Source organism: Fukomys damarensis, unplaced genomic scaffold (genome assembly GCF_012274545.1).
Source record: "Fukomys damarensis isolate Sample0158 unplaced genomic scaffold, DMR_v1.0_HiC HiC_scaffold_1, whole genome shotgun sequence".
NCBI classification, from domain to species: domain Eukaryota; kingdom Metazoa; phylum Chordata; class Mammalia; order Rodentia; family Bathyergidae; genus Fukomys; species Fukomys damarensis.
Window position 1 is genome coordinate 73,206,990 of NW_022900913.1, and position 19,741 is coordinate 73,226,730.

The 19,741-nt window shown below is 37.8% G+C and overlaps 1 protein-coding gene across 5 annotated transcripts in view; it reads left to right on the plus strand.

The window, feature by feature from the left end:
• Window positions 1-19,741, plus strand: part of LOC104863002 (zinc finger protein 33B) — a 33,711-nt gene that overhangs the window by 5,911 nt on the left and 8,059 nt on the right. For 2 of the 5 annotated variants that reach the window (XM_033761968.1, XM_033761972.1), the window contains exons 3-5: window positions 3,581-3,716; window positions 3,950-4,045; window positions 15,242-15,346. In XM_033761968.1, coding sequence (XP_033617859.1) covers window positions 3,581-3,716; window positions 3,950-4,045; window positions 15,242-15,346 — 337 coding nt within the window. Of the gene's footprint in view, window positions 1-3,580; window positions 3,717-3,949; window positions 4,046-4,709; window positions 4,748-15,241; window positions 19,070-19,741 lie in introns of those variants that run through there. The other 3 variants (XM_033761983.1, XM_033761979.1, XM_019207626.2) reach the window with 3 other exon arrangements.

Genomic DNA, 19,741 nt, shown 5'->3' on the forward strand with positions numbered 1-19,741 from the left:
ATTTTTCAGACTTTATCTGGAAGATACATTCATTTTAGAATATTTTCTACAGAATTTAGATTTTTCTGTGGTTTTTATTTAGCATTATAAAATGTACCATTTTGGTTTTCACATTTAGAAATTGCTAGCCAGGCATGGTGGTGCATGCCTATAATCCCATCACTTGGGAGGCTGAGGCAGGAGGATCGCTGTGAGTTCAAGACAAGCCTGGGCTACATAGTGAGTTCCAGTTCAGTCTCAACTACATAGTGAGACCCTGTTTCAAAAAACTAAACCAAAACAAAACAAAAATTTACAAATTGCTTGCTGGAGTTTTGCCCGGTATCTTCTGACTTCCATGTTTCTATTGAAATGTTTGCTTTATGTTTTGCTGTTGAGATAGCTTACCTTTTTGTTCACATTCATTCTTTTGATGTAAAGAATAAATGAGATATTTCTTTGTATAAATTTCTTTTCACGCTAGGAATAAGTTCTCTGTCATATATATATACATTATCTCAGTATGTGGATTGCATTTTTATTCTCTATGCGTTGATAAAGATGGATTGCTAACTTTAATGTCGTATAGTTAATTTATGTCTTAAGAGATTTTTGTCATGAGGTAAAATTTTATTGCTTTAACTTGCAAGTTTAGATCTCTACACTGTCAAGGTGGGTGCTAATCCTTAAGATAGAAATAAATATGAATTATAATTGCACTAGCACCATTTATCAAGTGATTGTTCTTATGCCCCCCTTGTCATGAATCAAGTGGCAATGCATGTATGTCTCTATGTTGGGCTCTGTTCCATTGCTACTTTTGAAAATTCTTGTGAGTGTTGAACATTGATTTTTGTCATGTTGATATTATAATACTTGATATATGACAGTATTTCTTCTGGTGTAGATTTTCTTCAAGATGGCATTGTCTATTTGAAATTCTTTGCATTTCCACATGTTTTAGCATTAGCTTGTCTATTGGCCATCAGAGTATCTGCTGGGAATTTGTTTGAGATTGCCATGAATCTGTACGACAGCATGGATAATGATAGAGAACTTTAATAGCAAAAAAAAAAATCAATGAAATGTCACAATGTAAAATAACTTCTGCCATTTGCTTTGTTTAGTTTAGAATCAGCAGGCACTGGAGACATCTAGTCTTGCTCAAAAGTTTTGTAAATGCAAAGAACCATTGTTAACTTTGCTGACCAGACATGCCCCTTTCCTCTGGGCTAGAATCCATGACTAGACGAATTTTAAAGGTAACCTCCCCTAATGAAAAGGTGCTACCTCTGGGTTGAAATTCAACTGTCTGGCCACCATGTTTTGAATATCAGCAATGTGAACTGTGAAAATAGAATGTAACTATCTGAATGAGATCAAGGCTGTAAAACCCTATAAAAGAAGGAGTTGTAGCCCCGTACTGTATCGATCTGGGCACTGCTTTATGTGGGATTGATCTTTGTCAACAAATAAATCTTTTTTTTATTTTACTTCCATTCTGCCGCAGCTCTGTGTGTCACTTACCGATTCCTTCCATGACAATAGAACTGATATTTTTCTCATATTGCGCCTTTTCATCTTGGAATTGGTTTAATCTTCCTACTTATTGGAGCCTGCTTTGGTTTCCTCATTGTATCTTATAGCTCTCTATGTAAATGTTGTATTTTTCATGCTATTATTAATTATAACTCAAAATTTAATTTTGCTGATAGAAATACCTAAAATTTGTTGTACTGAACTCGTAACTGTATCCTACAATATACTTTTATTTAAATTTTCTGTGTACATAATTATATCACTGCTCTAAAAACTTTAGAAAAATGTTGACTAGAATTGGGCATACCAAGCATCCTTATGTTTGTCCTAGTTTTTAACTTAAATACTTTCCATATTTTAATGTAAATGTGGTGTTTGGTGTAAGCATTTATAGAAATCTTTATTAAATTGAGGAAATTCCTTTTTTTGTCAAATAGTTTTTATGATACTTTTCTGTATCTACTGATATGATTGTATGATATCTACTGCTTTTAAAAACTATTTTAATTTCTACATTTCAGAAAATTCCTTATGATCTTCATATTGTTTTCTCTCTCTCTAAGCTAGGTACATGATGGTTTTCCCTCAAATTTTATTTGTACTTTCTGTCCTAAATCCTCTGAAAGTTTCTAATTAACTCTTCCAAATTGTTAACGTTTCTCAAATACTTATTTTGATTCTAACACTTCAGTATTGTGCTCCAGATCTAGCTCATGTAAGCCCTATCTTGCTAAAATACCACTCCAGTCTAGTGTCTTGGCATGGTTCACATGTATTGCCTGAAGAACATTTCCTTTCTGCCCCGTAAGTTGGTGACCACTTCTATCAACAGTGCTGTGTTTTCTTCCCAGTTTCTGCTACAGTACTTTGCCTAAGTGATGGTGTTTCATCCTCTAGTTGTCTTTGGCCTTTCTCAAGAGAATAGGTTCTATAAATAAAAACCTGGTCACATTATTTTGGTATGTGCTCACATCTCTCATCTGCCCTCATTTTGTATAACAATAATCCCTAAAATAGAGATATGCATTAGAGAGGATGTCCAAACAATCCAATTGCCTATCATCTGTGTACTTTACAGATTTCACAATCATAGTAGTTTCAGAATCCTTCCATTTTCTACACATCTTAATTGTCTCTGAGTCGAATGGTTAGCTCGGAAGATATACTACAGTGAAATAAAATGTTAGGCTGTGTTTCTGCTTTTTAAAATCCATATGAGAAATTGAAATGCATAATAAATGTATTGGTAATTTATTTCTATAATTTGTAAATGTAAATATTTTTTCTAAACCCACTCCACATGAGTTTCCTGAGTGCTTCCCTGGTTTCTTTTCTCATAGGAATGCCAGGCCACATCCTTCTGTCTTCCTGTGCGCCTTGCTGTGTTGCTGGTTACTTGAGCATGTGGGAGGGTCCCTGCCTTTGTGCCATGGTCCTATTCTTTTTTTTTGTTGTTGTTGTTTTGGTTTTTTTGAGACAGGGTCTCACTATGTAGTTCAGACTGTCCTGGAACTCACTGTGTAGCCCAGGTTGGTCTCGAACTCACAGTGATCCTCCTGCATCAGCCTCCCAAGTGCTGGGATTACAGGCGTGCGCCACCATGCCTGGCCATGATCCTATTCTTTTGGGAACAGAGTATAGTATTTTCTTCAGCCAGCTTCCTCACTGAAATTCAAAGTAGAATTAATTTTGCTCTTTATTTGTAGCGTTTGTCTGTATTGTGTGTCCTTTCATTTTAGCACGTGCAGCATACTACTATGTATACATATATTTCTTTTTGAGAGTATATATTCCTGAAATGAAAGACTTTTATTGATCTTATTATTTACAACAGCTGTAATAGTCCTACACACATTATGGGGACTGCTAATTTTTTTTTGCATGAATTAATACCTAATGGAGTAGCAGAGTATTCTAGTTAGTTCCCTTTCCCCCCGAAGTATGTGCCAGAAAATATTCTGTAAATAATTTTCATAACCTGTAAACAATAATCACTTTCGTGCTATACAGTGTATCTTTTTTTTTTCATGACACCTAATGCTGTACATTTCTGATTGAACAGAAATCCCAGGGATCAGTATCATTTAAAGATGTGACTGTAGGCTTCACCCAGGAGGAATGGCAACACCTCGATATAAGCCAGAAGTCCCTGTACAGAGATGTGATGCTGGAGAACTACAGCCACCTGGTGTCTGTGGGTAAGTGGTATATGTTATGTGATTCTAGTAGCATTTGTTTATCCCTTTCATTGTGAAGCATATGGGCACTGTGTAATGTAGTTATTTGAGATTCTGTTTCAGAAATCAAAGAGTGTCAATTGATTACTTTTCTGCACCAGAAGACATTTTTGTTCACTTCTTTCAGTGGCATTGTGGGTCCCCTCTGTCAGAAGTCATAATAGCCCAAGTCCTTAATCATGTCCCATTAACAGGGTATTGTGTGACAAAGCCAGAATTGATCTTCAGGCTGGAGCAAGGAGAAGAGCCATGGATGTTGGAGGAAGAATTCCCAAGGCAGAGCTTTCCAGGTGAGTTCATCCGTACTGTGCATATAAATACCAGGAGAGTCATTATTTACCTGCAGTTAATTCAGGGGCTAGCTACCCCCAAATTTTTTTCAAGAGTATCTCATTGGAGGACCTAACTCTTACTGACTTCTAAACCCAGCCTTCTAATGCCACTGTCAAATATTTTTAGATTCATTTAAAGTATTTTCTATTTCTATACCTGCCAGTAGTCCAATCTTTGCTCTTGCTTTTCTTGGCTGATCCACATTTCTCAGAGCCATCTCAGTTTCCCACTTTACCTTCATTGTTCTCTCTGCTTTCTGTTATCAGGCATTTCTTTCATACACTCATTTTTTGACTCAATTTTTGAGTTCTTGCTATGCACTAGTCATTTTTTGAGAGCTGAGAATATAGTGTTAAAAAAAACCCCTAAATACATTTATAGAATGTCTTACTTTTTTCTTCTTGCTGAAACAAATACCTGACACCCAAAGTTAAAGAAGGGAAGATTTATTTTGCTTCACAATTTGTAGAGGTTTTAGTCCGTAGTTGGCTGGTTACAAGGGAGAGCAGCATGGCAGAGGAGCATTACAGAGGAGAAACAGTCTGTGGTGTAGCAGGCAGAAGGCAACTATTGACAAATAACAAACAATATCCCTCTTTCTGTCCTTTATATTCTGTCCAGGCTACCCACCGTTAGGGCGGAGATCACTCATAACCAAGGTAGGCCTTCATATTATCCACACCCTGAATTGTGTCAAACCAATTAGTGGATTGATTTAGTAATCACACACTCTTCATCCCATGATTACACACTTAATCCTAGCATCACACACCCTAGATCTAGCCACCTCTGAAAAGCCTGTGACTGCATGAGGCTTTTGGGGACATCTAGATACAAGCCACAACATAAAAGTAGCACTAAAAACATAAAGATACTTGTGGTATATAAAAAGTTCTGTATGATAAAGACTATCAAAGAAATTAAAGCAAATTTAGATGGAGTGTGCTACTTTGAGAGAGTAGTCACAGTAAACCTTAATGAAATCAACATTGAAGCAGAAGCTTGAATGAAATTATGTGATCCATGAAGATTTTGCCTCTTTTCAACAGGGTTAACAGCAGTTGATAAGCTATGGGTGGGAATTTGGTTGGTGTATTTGAGAAATAACAGAAACAGTTACAGTGGCTGAAGAGGGTAGTTTAGGGAGGAGGAGCACCTGATGACAGAGAGGTAGTTATAGTCCAGAAGATGAGTGTAGTATCATAGCATTGTTAAATAATTTAATTTTCTTTGTGCTTTGTATAATTCTAGTAGCATTTGTTTATCCCTTTAATTATGAAGCACAAGGGCACTGTGCTTTATACTATTAATATTGGTGAATTTTCGGCAGATCAGCAGTATGTTTTATGCATTTAAGTTCTCTTTCAATTCTGTAGGGAAAATATTGGGAGGACATAAAGGCCATGAGAGTTAATTAGGGGACAACTGTATTTCTTCATGGAAATGATTATGGTGACTTAGACCAAATTGAAGGCATGGGGGTAAGAAGTTTTATTCCCTCAATGTGTAGAAAGAGGGGCAATAAGAAAAAGAGCTAACAAAACAGATAGGGGAGAGGCAGTGTATTTGAGGAAACAATGGCTGAAAACTTCCCAAATTTAGCCAAAGACATAAAATTATACATACAGGAACCTGACCTAATATCAAATGAGATAAATCCAATGAAATCCATGCTGAAGGCACATGGCGTTTAGATTTTAATCATTAACCACAGTTCATCAGTCATAATCAATGCATTGCATGTAGGGATTGGCAGCATGCTAGAGGGAAGCATTATCAGACAGAAGAAAGTGAGGAGAGAATGTGGCTGGTAAACCACCTCTAAAAAGTGGCTGGAGGAAGTATAGAAAGCAAATAATATAAGAATTCTTGGACCTTTAGAAATTGGAAGTTGGCAAGAGGGAGGGTAAATGTAATAGAACATCCTCATGACTTTTTTTTTTTAAAGGGAAAGGGATTTATTTGGCTTACAGTTCATAGAAGTTACAGTTTATAATCATCCAACTACCAAACAGGAATGACAAACAGGCATGGCAAAACAGGAACAACATGGCATGCCCAAGGCAGCAAAGGTAACGAGAGGAAAGGTTAACAGCATCTCTCTGCCCCTTTTATTCAGGGCATCTCTCTGCCCCGTTTATTCCTTCTCAGTCACACCCTTAGTCCCGGTGCCTCTGAACCTAGCATTGCATCATGAATCAATTCAGCTTCACACACTGTAGATCAATCCTGTGACCATGTGGGCAATATCTAGACCCAAACCATAACATTCTGCCCATGGCCCATTCCTTTATGCAAAAGGCATTTAGTCCATCTCTAAGAATTGCCAAGATTCTAACAGTTTCAGCATCACTGAAAAGTCCAAGTCCAGAGTCCCCTCTTAAGATTTAAGGCAAACTCTTAGCTGCAAGCCCCTGTACAAATGAAAAGAAGGTTAAACACTTCCAACATTCAGTCACACAAGATAGATGTTACCATTTCAAAAGGTACAAGCAGGAGGATACAAAGGAACGGGACTGATGTAAGTCCAAAATCTAGTATGCCAAAACATTGCACAGTTCCCCTTCTACAATACAAGGCAATCTGGCAAGTTGTGAACTCCAAAGAGCTTGGGTGACTCTACCCCTATGGCACTTCTGGTGGTTGTAGCTCCCATGGCTTCTCTCTTAGGCTGGCTATGCTCCCTCTTTGTAGTTCTCCTCAGATGATCCATGCTTCTGGCTTCTCCAAACTTCTGGGGTCTCCACTGTACCTTCAGCTTCACTCTTAGAGCTTCACACATTGCCCTCAGGGACACCCTGCCTGGCCTCCCAGGCATTCTGAAATCTGGATGGAAGCCTCCTTGACCCCAAAACGCTTGCATTCTGCTTGCACCTAAAACCATCACTGCATGGATGATGCCAGCGTCTGCTGCCAGCTGGAGCAATATCCAGATTTCCTTCTCTCTTGGCTGTAGGGGTTGAGTGCCTAGATTGCTAAGCACTCTGAATCCAATCCTGAGGAAAACTTTCTAGGCCACCATTTTGGAAAAACTTCCTTAGGTGACTGCCATGTTGGAACACCTTCCCTAGGTTGCCACCGTTCTAAACTTGGTATTCTGAAACAAAACAAAACAAAACCCCCAAAACACATGGTATTCTGGGGCTTTCTTCTCAAAGCAAAATATTTCACCTTTATAACTGAAACTGCAAAGGGTGGAGTCTGCTGTTTCCTGTGCTTCCCTCAAGCCATCTTTTTTATTCTCCTGTTCCTTCTCAGCAGTCAAGATCTCCTCTTCTCAGTTTTTGCAGTCCACTTTACTGGTGCTTCCTTTCTGGCCCAACTCAGAATGTTTTAAATCATTCTGATGGGCTTTTTGCTCTTGATTCTCAACATGGATCTGGCTAAAAGCTCCCAACAGTAGGCATGCCACTACCTCAATATTCAGCTGCCCTGAAATCTCTTTTGCAAGATTAATTAGTCCACCACCCCTAATCTCAGTGTCAGGCAAAGTCTCTGGACATGAGCAAAATGTAGACAAACTTTCTGCCAAGCCATGACACACATGATCTGGAGTCCAACAGCCATTGTAGTTCTTCCTAGCAGAAACTGCCCTATCATGGTTTTTATAAGCTTTCTCATCTTCTGAGCTCTGACCAGAATCTCCCATACAGTGTAGCCTAAGGTGTTCCAGCTCTACTACTTCAGCTGGTATTTCCAAATCCTCTGGCAAAATCCATGAACATGAGCAAAAGTCAAACTTTCTGTCAAGCCATAACACATACCTCCTGGAGTCCAGCAACCAGCAGTCCTTCCCAGCAGAAACCTTCTGAGCCTGGTCTCTGGTCTTCTGAGCTTTAACCAGAATCTCCCATACAAAGCAGCCTAAAGCATTCCAGAGCTGCTTCTGTAGCCAACGTCTCTGGATCTTTCCTAACTCTTCTCCTTTCCACAAGCCAATTCCAAAGGCATTATTTGAGCCACATGGCCAGGTAACGTCATAGCAATGACCCCACTCCTGGCATCAAATTTCTATGTTAGTTACTTTTCTCTCATTGTTGAGACAAAATACTAGCATCCAGAGTTAAAGGGGAAGGGATTTATTTGCCTTACAGTTCATAGAAGTTTCAGTCCATAATCAGCCAACTCCAAGGCAGGAATGACAAACAGGTATGGCAGAGCAGGAACAATATGGCACACACAAGGCAGCAAAGGTAACAAGAGGGCCTGCTCATGACTTTTTGAAATCATAGTTGAGGGTTGGAGGAAAATTTGCAGTATCACATGATTTGATGCTATGTATTGCAGAGGAAGTACTTGAAGCAGTTATATTTAAAAAGTAGGGAAGGGTAAAGACCTCTTAAGTGGAATTATGCTTGTTACATTTCATATGAAATTTTAGTAAACTGTAGTAAGTTGCACATGTACCTTTTCTTTCTTCCAGTCCTAGGGGTTGAACCCAAAACCTTTGCATTGAGCTACAATTTTTTTGTTTTGAATAGTTCGCACTACGTCACTCAGTTGCCCAGGGTGGGCTCACACTTTTGATTTTTCAGGCTCAGCCTCCCAGAGTGTTGGGGTTACTGGTGTGTACATGCTCAGTTGCACAGGTACATTTTAATACATAGAAAAATTACTAAGAACACCTTAGAAAGTGTATACTTAGAAATACTGAAATGTGTCAGTGGATTATAAAAAACAATAGGAAAATAAGAACAGATATCAGAAACAGAAAACTGAGTAATATTTATGTTAAATGTAAATGATCAAATATATTAGGTAAAGTACACACTGGCGTAGTAGATAAAACAAAAGCATTATAAAATAAATTATTGAAACTGGGTGTGGTGGCACATATCTATAATCTCAGTACTCTGGGAGGGCAAGGCAGGAGGATCACAAGTTCAGTCCTAGCCTGAGCCACTTAATGCCTTAGTGGGACCCTGTCCCACTAAAATAAAAAAGGGCTGGGGGTGTAGCTCAGTGCAAAAGCCTTGGGTTTAATCCTCAGTACTTCATTTTCACATGTTGGCAACCTGAAAATTGCTTCCTTTTGTTTGGATTTTAAATCTATTTTTATTTTTCTGTTACTATTTATACACATTTAGTCATCTGTATCAGTGAGTTCTGAACCTGTGGGTTCAATCAACCAGGGGTTGAAATACATTTACTGACCATTTATAGATTTTTTTTTCTTGTCATTATTCCTTCAGCAATGCAGAAAATCATCTATTTACATAGCATTTTGATTTTTACCATGTTTAATCTATAGATGATTTAACACATACAGTAGAATGTGTTTAAGTTAAAAATGCTATGCCATTTTATTTTATTTATTTTATTTTTTTGGTACTGGGCATCGAACTTGGGTCCTTGTGCTTGCAAGGCAGGCGGCAGAACCATTGAGCTAAATCCCCTGCCCTTTATTTTATTTTTTATTTTTATTTTTTGCGGTACTGGGAATTGAACTCCAGACCTCACACTTGTGAGGCAGGGGCGCTGCCACTGAGCTAAATCCCCGGACCTGCTATGCCATTTTAAATAAAGGACAAGAGCATCTACAGTTTTCATATCTGTAGGTTTTCAGGAATCAGTCGTTCATGGATACAGATGCATTCACATCTTCTATTTTCTGTCTCATGGCTCTTGGTTTTGTTTTGTTTTTTTGAGACAGGGTCTTGCTTTTCAGTTCAGGCTGGACTTGAGCTCAGTATGTAGCCCAGCTGGCCTTGAACCTGTGGCCATCCTTCTGCCTCTTCCTTCTTAGTGCTGGGATTACAGGTGTGCGCCACCATGTTCTGCTGTCTCATGCCTTTTTGATCCTCCCTTTTAATTTCTGCTGCATTTTCTTGAAGTGAATTTAAGTATAATATTTTTATTCTTGTAATAATTTCACTTTAAAAAATTTGTTTTCCTAATCTTTGCTCTAGCATTTATGTTATAGCTGTCTTCATAATTGATTCCACATTTATATTACCATAACTCAATGTTTCCCATATATAGCTCTTTTCTCTCATCTCCATTTTGCCTTAATATTTTTATATGTGTATTACAAGTTTAAGTCCTAGCAAGGCATCATATAGTTACTTCATATAACTTGATACCTTTATAGAAGCTAAGAAAGGATAGTGAGTATCTATGTATAGAATTTACTATGTGAACTTCATTGACCATTTCAACTTCATTTGTTCTTTTTTTTTTCAACTTCGTTTGTTCATGTGAGTCAAATTCACGCTATTACTGTTGCCATTTCCTCATTCCAGTATAGTTTCTTGGTCTCTTTTGGTACTGTATTTCTATGTCATAGGCCCAGGAATACAGTTACATACGTATAGATTTGTTAAATTGGATAGGAAGAGAAAGAAGAAATTTGCTTTTATGGTCTCATTTCCAGTTCCCATATTCCTCCCTGTCTATACCCATAGCCTTTGAACTAGTATTTAGGATCATTTATTTTCAGCCTAATGAACTTTTATTTCTTGTATCTTGTCTTTTGAACTAGCCAAAGGATGATGATGATGATGATGATGATGATGATGATGATGATGATGATGATTTTACCAGGAATCAGACTGAAGACCTTGTTCTTGGAAGGCAGGCGGGTGCCACTTAGTTAAATCCCTAGGAAAAATACCATCATTATTATTTTTTGGAAACAGGCTCTTGCCATATAGTTCAGGTTGGCTTTGAATTCATGGCAGTCCTCCTGTCTCAGCCTCCCGAGTGCTGAGATTACAAGTGTATGCCACCACATCTGGCCTTAGCAAAGGATTCTTGAGTTTCTTTTGTGTTCTTTTTTTTACTTTCCAAGGAGTCATTTATTTCACCTTTGATTTTGCTGTTTTTGTGTGATAGGTTTTTGTAAATTTTTTTCCATTATACCACATACATCATCCTAACTCCTTCTAGTCATTATTGTTTCTGATGAGAACTCTGATGTTAATCTTATTGAAATTACTTTGTATGTGATAAGTTGAATTTTTCTTGATGCCTACAATTTTCTCTTTGTCACAGGTTTGTCTATTTTTAAACATTCATTTCATTGAGCATTTTTTTTCTGCTCTTTGGTCTTCCTCCACTCTTTCTAGTACTTGTTTTATAAATACATTGGGGGAGTTAATGGTGGTCAGTTTCTGAGGCTTTCTTGATTCTTCTCTCTGTTCTTATAGATTATTTAATATCTATTATTCTGTGCTCATGTTCACTATTTTGTTGTAGGGTTAATTCAGGGAAAGGCCAGAATGTGGTTGTTACATGTATGGAATTTGATCTTTGAATAGATCTGGCATTGCAAAACGTTGGATAAAGATAGGACAATTTTCAGAATTTCAATTACTGAATGTAATTTAACCTTTACACATGGTGTTAATATCTCTCATTTGCCAGGAAGTATGGGCTGCATAAAAACAGAAACTTTGCCTGTTTTCTTTCCTGCTCAATTAACAATGCTTGGCATATAGGAGATACTCAGAAATATTCTGCGTGTTGGCCTCTTAAAAAGTATAAAAAAATGTATAAAAAATGCATAAAAATGTATAAAAAAGTATAAAAAATGAAAAATGGTTGAAAGAGATGGACAAGCATTTCACAGAAGAGTACACAGAAATAGATATGGAAACAATAAAAGACGTTAAGCTTCTTTAGTAATATAGAAATATTGTAAGACCAGAGTTAATACTTTATACCAGTTTGGATTAAAAGAATTATGTAGTAATGGGGTGTGGTGGCACATGCCTATAATCCCAGTACTCTAGGAGGTTGAGGAAAGAGAATTATGAGTTTGAGCCCAGTCTGGGCAACTTAGTGAGACCCTGTTAAAAACTGAAAATGAAATAAATAAGGGCTGTGGACATAGCTCTGTGCAGAGGCCCTGGGTTCAATCGCTAGTACCCCCCACCCCAAGAAAGGAGAATGCAAAAAGTAATCTGATAATACCAGTTATTGTTGGTAGTGCAAATCAGTAGAAATTCTTGTACAGTGTCATAACCACTTTGGAAACCTATTAACTTGTATAGTTGAATATATACATTCCCTTTGATCTAGTTTTATACTTTATACTGTACCTTTAAGATTGTGTTTGTGTGTGTGTGTATATATATATATATATATATATATATATATGTATTATTAATGTATCATTGGCAGATACTTTTAAAACTAATGGAAATATAAAGAACAAAGACAGCATATATTAAGTCGTACTTTTTAGAATCAATAAACAAAATTGTACCTGAAGATTTCTGTTAAAAACAGTCTCCCTATCCAGCCAAGAGGGAATAACAGGGACTGGATTTACTTTCCCATCTGAGACAGCCAGTTCAGTCAGAGGAGATATATGAAGTATTGACTCTCAGGCAGTGGTCATCACACAACCAAGGACACTCTCAGGTAGAACCAGAAAACATAAGACCTGAGTCCTTGGTCCCACCAGGGCAGAGATGGTAGACCCAGCAGAGAGAGCAGACCCAGTCACTGCTCTGCACATTCACTGAGTTGAGCATCAGGAGCAGTGAATCCAGGTAGGTTTAGGTTGCTTGTGATTTACACAGGTGCTATATGCACACAGATGTGCCTGGCTTTCTGGAGCAAGTACTAATTCAGAAGCAAGTACTAATTGATGCATGTGTATGAGGAAATTAGTGAGAGAACTTTTGAAAGAATTAGAGGGAACAGGGGGCGGCCCTCAGACAGTCCAGGAAAGGACTCTTCTCACTAGCCAGAGTGAAAATTCATATTTCACAGAGGGCTTGAGAGCTCTGAAGGCCTTGCTCAGGACTGAGGCATGATGTGTCCTAGGCTCAGTACTGCTCCAGATTTGAGCATAAAAGCAATACACAAGAATATTACATTTTCTAGGTGCTGTAAGTGTATCCTGTAGGAAGCACAAAAATACTTCCAGAATCCCAAAGCACCTAGCATCCTGCGATTTGTTTAATTTACAGTGTCTTCTATTGCTTAAAAGGTTAGTAGACTAATGAACATGTGGGAGAACATGGAGTTTATTGAAGGGACTAATATATATATTTGAATGGACTCAGAATTGCCATAGACCCCCCCCCCATACCGGGGATCAAACTCAGGACCTTGCACTTGCATGGGAGGCCTGGTGCCCCTGAACTAAATTCCCAGCCCTCTAGACTTTAGAATTAGCCAACAGCTCAGTGAAACAGTTATTATTACCCCATTCCACAAAACAAATAAAGTTTAGTGTGACAAAAAACTTGAAATATTTCCAGGAATGAGAACTGCAGTGTTGAAATGAAAAACACAAAATTAATGGCAGATTAGACATTGTAGGAGAAAACATAAGTGAGTTTAATACATAGTATTAAAAACTATCCTGAATGAATAAGGAAAGGTGAATTTTTGGTTAAAAAAAAAACAACCCAAAAAACAAGTAAACTATCTGTAAGCTATAAGTACTTCAAGTACTCAACACATGGAATTGGAGTCTTTGAGTCAAAAGAAACGGATCAGAAAACATTATTTAGAGAATTAGTGATGAAGTCATTTCCACCACCCACTAAGACAAGACATTTAACACTAAGCAGAAGAAGCACAAAGAAAACTAAAGGGCATGAATCATAATCCAAATGCTTTGAAGTCTTGTTAAAGTGAAATCTTAAAAATAGCCATAGACGAAAGACACATTTTACAGAGGAACAAATATAAAGATAATACCAGATTTCTCCTTACATGAGGCAAAGAGAAGATAATAGAACATTATATTTAGATTCTTAAAAGTAGAAACACCTGTCAATGTAAAATTTTATAGCAAAAATGGCTATCAGAAACTGAGAAATAGGAAATTTTCAGATATATAAAAGCTAAACGATTTCATTACTAGCAGACCTGCACTACAAGAAATGTTTAGATGTCTGGTAAAAACCTGAATCTGTCCAAGGCATCAAGAAGAAAATGACAACCATGGATATGTATATAAGATATTTTTTCTTAAATATTAAAAAAATCTTACTTTAAGAAAAATTACAAATATATTCCATTCATTGAAAGGTTACCAGACAATAATAACAGCAAATGTAATGTGTGCCTTAGACATAGAATATATGATAGCTTTAATCTAAATAAATGATAGTTTTAGTTTTAGGCTGAGAGAAGTAAAAGTATGCTATTGTAATGTTTTATATATGAAGTCATATAATACTGCTTAAAGGCATACTGACTAAAGATGCAAGTAACTTGATCACAAAAAATGTAAATGGTCTGAAACAACCCTGTTTTTTTTTTTTTTGTGGTATCAGAGATTGAACTCAGGATCTTGCACTTGTAAGGCAGACGTGGTGGCATGGAGCTAAATCCCTGGTCCTGAAACAACCCTTTTAAAAGGCAGGGAGGCCAGTTGAGATAATTTTTAAAAGGTCTCTCCATCATCATCATCATCATCATTGTATATAAGAGAAACATGGTACATAAAAAGATGGAAAAAGATATCCACTGGAAAAATTAGTAGAAGGCTGCATGCAGTAGTATGAATCAGATAAAGTAGATTTTAGAGCCGAGAATATTATTAGCCAGACATTTTTTTAAAGATTGATAGAGATGAATTTATCAAGACAAAATAACCTAAACTTAGAATAATAACATTTTTTATACATGGGACACTATAATGTATCAAGTATAATATAAATTTAATATAATATAATTTTATGTACATAAATGTATGTAATTTTATGTACATAATATATGTAATTTTATGTACATAAATGTATGTAGCTAATGAGTATTATCTGTGCATATACTTTTTTCTTTTATTCCACTTTTCAAAAACTGGTTGTACATTTTCATTTTGTCCTGGCCTTTGTCAATAGTGTTATCACTTTTCATTTAAAAAAAAAGAAAAAAAGAAATAAACTTGTGTGATCTTTCAGTGGATGCAGAGAAAACACTTGTTCAAACTCAAAAGTATGTGTCCTCATAGCCAGATTCTTCTTCCTTTTTCCATTATATAAGGCTCAATGTTTGTGATTTTTTTTTTCCCACTTCAAACCCATGGAATAGAGAAAACTGTATATTTGGATTTATTTTCATCTATAGAAATGGAACAACAACAACAAAAAACCAGACAATTTTGATTTAGAGCATGTGTAGAGATATCTTCTTTCATAAAAAAGTGTTAATATTTTTATGGTAAGATTAGTTTTTCTTATTTTCAGAATTTTGGAAAACTGATAACCTGAAGGAGAGGAGCCAAGAAAACCAACCTAAACATTTGTGGGGAGTTGTATTCATCAGTAGCACAATGCTGACTAAGGAACAAGGTAATATAATAGGGAAATCATTTAACTTGGACATAAATTCTTTTCCTTCTAGAAAAATACTCTGTCACTATGACTCATATGGAATGAATTTCAACAATATTTCAAAATTGGTTATTAGTAGAGAAAATTACCTAGGAAAAAAGCTGGATGAATTTAATGCCTGTGGAAAATTGCTACTCAAAATCAAACATGAGAAAACTCATACTAGAGAGAAAAATGAATGTTTAAAACATAGTTCCTTTGCTTATCAAGAGGATCCCATTCATCCTGAAGACATTGAAACTTTAGACAAAGCACTGGAATACAATGAGTGTCAGGAAACAGTCCTTGAGCAGACGTTAGTCAGGACACACAAGAGAGAGAACACGGAAGAAAGTGACTGTGAATACAATGCATGCGGAAGAACTTTTGGTCATGGCTCATTCCTTTTGTTTTCTGAGGTATCTTCCTCAAAAGAGAATTACTGTGAGATCAATGATGAGAAATCCTACTGTGGGACATCCACCCCTTTCAAACATGATAGGGTACATGTGAGATACAGTGAAAATGGGAATGACTTTAGGAGGAAGTTATATCTCTCCCAACTTCAGAAAACTCCTAAAGGAGAGAAGCACTTTGAATGTAATGAATGCGGGAAACCTTTCTGGGAGAAGTCACACCTCACTCGACATCACAGGTTGCACACAGGTGAGAAACCCTTTCAGTGTAATGTGTGTGGTAAAACTTTCTGGGAGAAGTCAAACCTCATTAAACATAATAGATCACACACTGGGGAGAAACCCTATGAATGCAGTCACTGTGGGAAAGCCTTTGGCCATAAATCAGCCCTCGCTTTACACCAGAGAACACATACAGGTGAGAAACCCTATCAGTGTACTCTGTGTGGGAAAACTTTTTACCAGAAATCAGACCTCACCAAACATCAGAGAACACATACAGGGCTAAAACCCTATGAATGTTGTGAATGTGGGAAGTCCTTTTGTATGAATTCACACCTTACTGTCCATCAGAGAACGCATACTGGTGAGAAACCCTTTGAATGTCCAGAATGTGGGAAATCTTTTTGTCAAAAGTCGCATCTTATACAGCATCAGAGAACTCACATAGGGGATAAACCCTATGCTTGTAATACATGTGGGAAAACTTTCTACCACAAATCAGTACTCACCAGGCATCAGATAATTCATACAGGATTGAAACCTTACAAATGTTACGAATGTGGGAAAACTTTCTGCTTAAAGTCAGACCTCACAGTACATCAGAGAACTCATACAAAGGAGAAACCCTTTGCATGTCCTGAATGTGGGAAATTCTTTAGCCATAAGTCAACCCTCTCTCAACATTATAGAACACACACTGGTGAGAGACCCTATGAATGTCAGGAATGTGGAAAAATCTTTTACAATAAATCATACCTAACTAAGCATAATAGAACACATACCGGGGAGAAACCCTATGCATGCAGTGAATGTGGGAAAACTTTCTGCCAGAAGTCACAGCTCACTCAGCACCAGAGAATTCACATAGGGGAGAAGCCCTATGAATGTACTGAATGTGGAAAAGCTTTCTGCCATAAGTCAGCTCTAATTGTGCATCAGAGAACCCATACAGAAGAAAAGCCCTATAAATGTAACGAATGTGGAAAATCCTTTTGTGTGAAGTCAGGACTTGTTTTACATCAGAGGAAACACACAGGGGAGAAACCTTATGAATGTAATGAATGTGGGAAATCCTTCAGTCACAAATCATCCCTCACAGTGCACCACAGGGCTCACACAGGAGAGAAATCCTGTCAATGTAATGAGTGTGGGAAAATCTTTTACCGTAAATCAGACCTTGCTAAACATCAGAGATCACATACTGGGGAGAAGCCCTATGAATGTAACACATGCAGCAAAACTTTCTCTCAAAAGTCAAACCTTATTGTACATCAGAGGACACACACAGGAGAAAAGTCTTGTGAATGAACTATTTGTATTTGTTCACCAGTCAGCCACTTCACTGTACTTTAGAGTAGTCACACTACAGAAAGCTCTCGACAAATGTTTATGTTGTAGAGTAATGACAAGGTAAGCCCATGGTCTATGTTATGTGTTGTTAATTTCCCAAAGCGAAGTAGAAGAGGCATCTTCCTCTAGATTGAGAGGGCACTAATAGTCCAAAGAATTACTTGGACAATTGCAGTTTGGCAAATGAGGTTATTGTAGATTATTTATAGCACAGTGGATGATTTATGGGCTGTAGCACTTCTCCCTTTGCTAAGCTATTTGTTTTATAGGACTCTGAGGTAAACAGGAAAAGAAGCAAATGATAAGTGTCCTTGAGAAGAGTTACCTGTACTGTGTTCTGACTCATCCTTATTGGGAACTTCACTGGTCTCAGCAAATACTGTCAAGACCCAGTGCTGTGTTACTTTGCTGTGCTGCAGCCTGACACACAGCCTCAACCCCTGGCAAGAGCCCACTGGAAAGCCAAATAATAGCTCACTGCAAGATGGAGTTGCTTTGGCTAGGGTTTGGAGGACTTTTTTCCCTATATTCCACCCATTCCTCTGGCTCATATTATTTTTGCTGCCACCTCAGTGACATCTCCTGCACTTCAAGGGAGAGATATCTCACTTAACTGAGAGATGAACACTAGCCAGATTATGTCAAAGCAACAGTACAGACTATAGCAATACACTCATTCCTAGTCAAACACCAGTCAAGGGTATGTGTTCCCAGGTAAAGAACCTAGCATGAACATCATAGACATTTAAATCGTTTATATCCGGAGTGTCTGCTTGTAAGTGGCTTAAAGCATCTGTTACTTTAGCCTCATTATCTGGCACATGGTGCCATTGTGAACACAGGTGCCTCCATAGGCACCAATCAGCATGAGCAAAGTCATTTTGTGTTGAAACACCACCTTCTATGTTCGTTTTCTCTATAATTGCTTACCAAGCACTTTCTGGTGCTCCCTTTCCTATTGGGCCATTCTTCATGAATGACTACCATCAATACCACTTTTAGCCTAGCCCATTGACTGTCTTTCCCTTTCCCAAATGGTGTGTGCACCTGTATCACCACTGCTGTCCATTTCAATTATGTGTCCCTACTGTTGCTGTTGGTATAGTAAATACTTTCAGGAATGGGCATTGTACTTTCTAGCCCCTTGTCTAGCCTCACTGTTGGTTCAGTCACTGGAAGAAGTTCCATCACTTGGAAGTATACCAGCTCTAGTATTGCCTGCATGACATTTGTCATTCAGCTAGCAGATAGGATTGCATACTGCCCAAGTGTGTGTGCCGCTTTTGTAAATTCTGATGTTATGCCCTGCTAGAAAATGGTTGACCCATCAAGCCTTTATTCCCAGCCCCTTACTGGATATGCAGTCTTTAGTGTCACCGAACAGATCCAGGGATGGATTCCACCTGCTGTAGGGCTTTATATATGGCTAGCGGTTTTTGTTCCAGTTTTGTATACTTTATCCGGCTTCTGCCCCTTTCCATGATCGGGCCAGAATTGTATTGGAACTGTTTAGGTTATTTCTGCCATGATCCCCAGTTGTAGATCTCAGAGCTCCTGATAACTTCTAAAACATACAGGCACTGGGTTACTGGGATACATAACTATTTAGCCTGCCTCACAAGTAGCTTACTCAAAATCCTCTTGAGCCCCTTTTTCCCAATTCCACATGGTCACCTTTTCTCAGAGTTATGTAATAGGCAGGCAAGTGGAGCAAGGTAGAATATAAACTGTCAGTACCCCCAAGACTCCTTAAAACACTGTTACTTTACACCCATTGGCACAGGCTGTTTCATGAGGTTAGTTCATTGAGGCCAGGCCCTTTCATCACCCCCAGCTCTTAGCACCTTAATGGGTTTATCCCAGTTCTCTTTTTGATACATGCCTGTGATTGGAGTTCAGCCCTGCTCCTGTGAGGAGGTACCACCTTGGGGCACCTTAAATCTTAAACAGCTTTTTTTGCCTACTTAAATCATAACTGCATTTTGCATTGTCATTAGCAAATGACATTATTTCCCATAATTTTGGGATACTTTCAAGCCATCCCCATACTCACATGGTATTTCCAACATGGAGGCAGATAACCATCCAGGATTTGCTTTTGGGCAGTTATCTCAGTATCAGTAGCATGTCTTACCACCCATAGCAGTGGCCTTGAAATATTGGCTATCTCTTTATTTCAGTCCCATCCCATATGGACCCTCTTAGATTGTGAAACATTCTCTAGTCCATCGGGTGTTGACTAGACTCATTTAGGACCCCATATACATGCAAAGGACAGCTACCTTAGCATTTCCCCCATAGATACCCTTCCCTGATTTACCCTTTATTCTGCTGTGTGAGGTTTCAGATGTGTCATGAATTTCCCAGAGTAATGTAAAAGAAATGT